At 44.8% G+C, this 887-nt stretch overlaps 1 protein-coding gene across 1 annotated transcript in view; it reads left to right on the top strand.

Moving 5' to 3' along the window:
- LOC107676491 (single-minded homolog 2-like) overlaps positions 1–887 on the top strand; it is a 12,723-nt gene that overhangs the window by 4,701 nt on the left and 7,135 nt on the right. The window contains exon 5 of the mRNA XM_016471048.1: positions 56–141. Coding sequence (XP_016326534.1) covers positions 56–141 — 86 coding nt within the window. The remainder of the gene's footprint in view (positions 1–55; positions 142–887) is intronic.

The following is an 887-nucleotide window of genomic DNA, read 5'->3' on the forward strand; positions in this document are numbered from 1 at the left end:
CACACACACACACACACACACACACACACACTCACTCACTTCTGATCTGTTGCAGAGCTGGAGCTCGAGCGCTCGTTCTTCCTGCGGATGAAGTGTGTTCTGGCGAAGCGGAACGCGGGACTCACGAGCGGCGGGTATAAGGTGAGCTCGTCTCTCTGCAGCTGTGTTTAGCTCTAATAAATCATGAAACACACGCACATGTGTTTATTGGGATCACAGCAGATGACGGCCGGTAAAATGATATGCTCATGGTTACTTTCTCACGGCCGTTATTTTCTGCGAGCGCATCTCAAAGCCGAGTTTTGCATTGCAAATCTCATTAAGTCAAAACATTTGTCAAGAGCTTGAGTTCACGTGGAGAGCCACTTTAAAGCCAGATTCGCTGCCATCGTACTGTCGAGATTGTGCTGCATGAACTGACCATCAAAGCTGATCTGATTAAATGTAGCAAAGACTCGTTTGAAATGCGATCGGACGCGAACCACGCATTTGACTACATCATGAACCGATGACACTCGTGTTCCATGCTGCACGAGCCCCAGCCCTTCATCACTCACGCTTTGGGGATTTGTTTGAAATTTACATTGGCGGTAAACAAGTGATTTATGTTAAGTAGAGAATAAATCAGACTCTGGATTCAGAGGCTCAGGCGGGTCAACACTCAACAGGACCGAAATATCTGAGAATGTGTGTGTGCGTGCGTGTGTGTGAGTGTGTGTGTGTGTGTGTGGAGTATGTTAAACAATCAAGTGTCCATATTGTGTGCAATTACTGTCTTTATCAAATACACAGGCAACTGTTACACATGCCAACTGTGCATTGCCAACAGCTTGAAAATAATTTTTCTTTAATTACTATGTATGTAAATGTAATTTCGAATGTAATAC

The sequence above is a fragment of the Sinocyclocheilus anshuiensis genome, unplaced genomic scaffold, assembly GCF_001515605.1.
Source record: "Sinocyclocheilus anshuiensis isolate Anshui unplaced genomic scaffold, SAMN03320099.WGS_v1.1 scaffold3935, whole genome shotgun sequence".
Lineage (NCBI taxonomy): Eukaryota > Metazoa > Chordata > Actinopteri > Cypriniformes > Cyprinidae > Sinocyclocheilus > Sinocyclocheilus anshuiensis.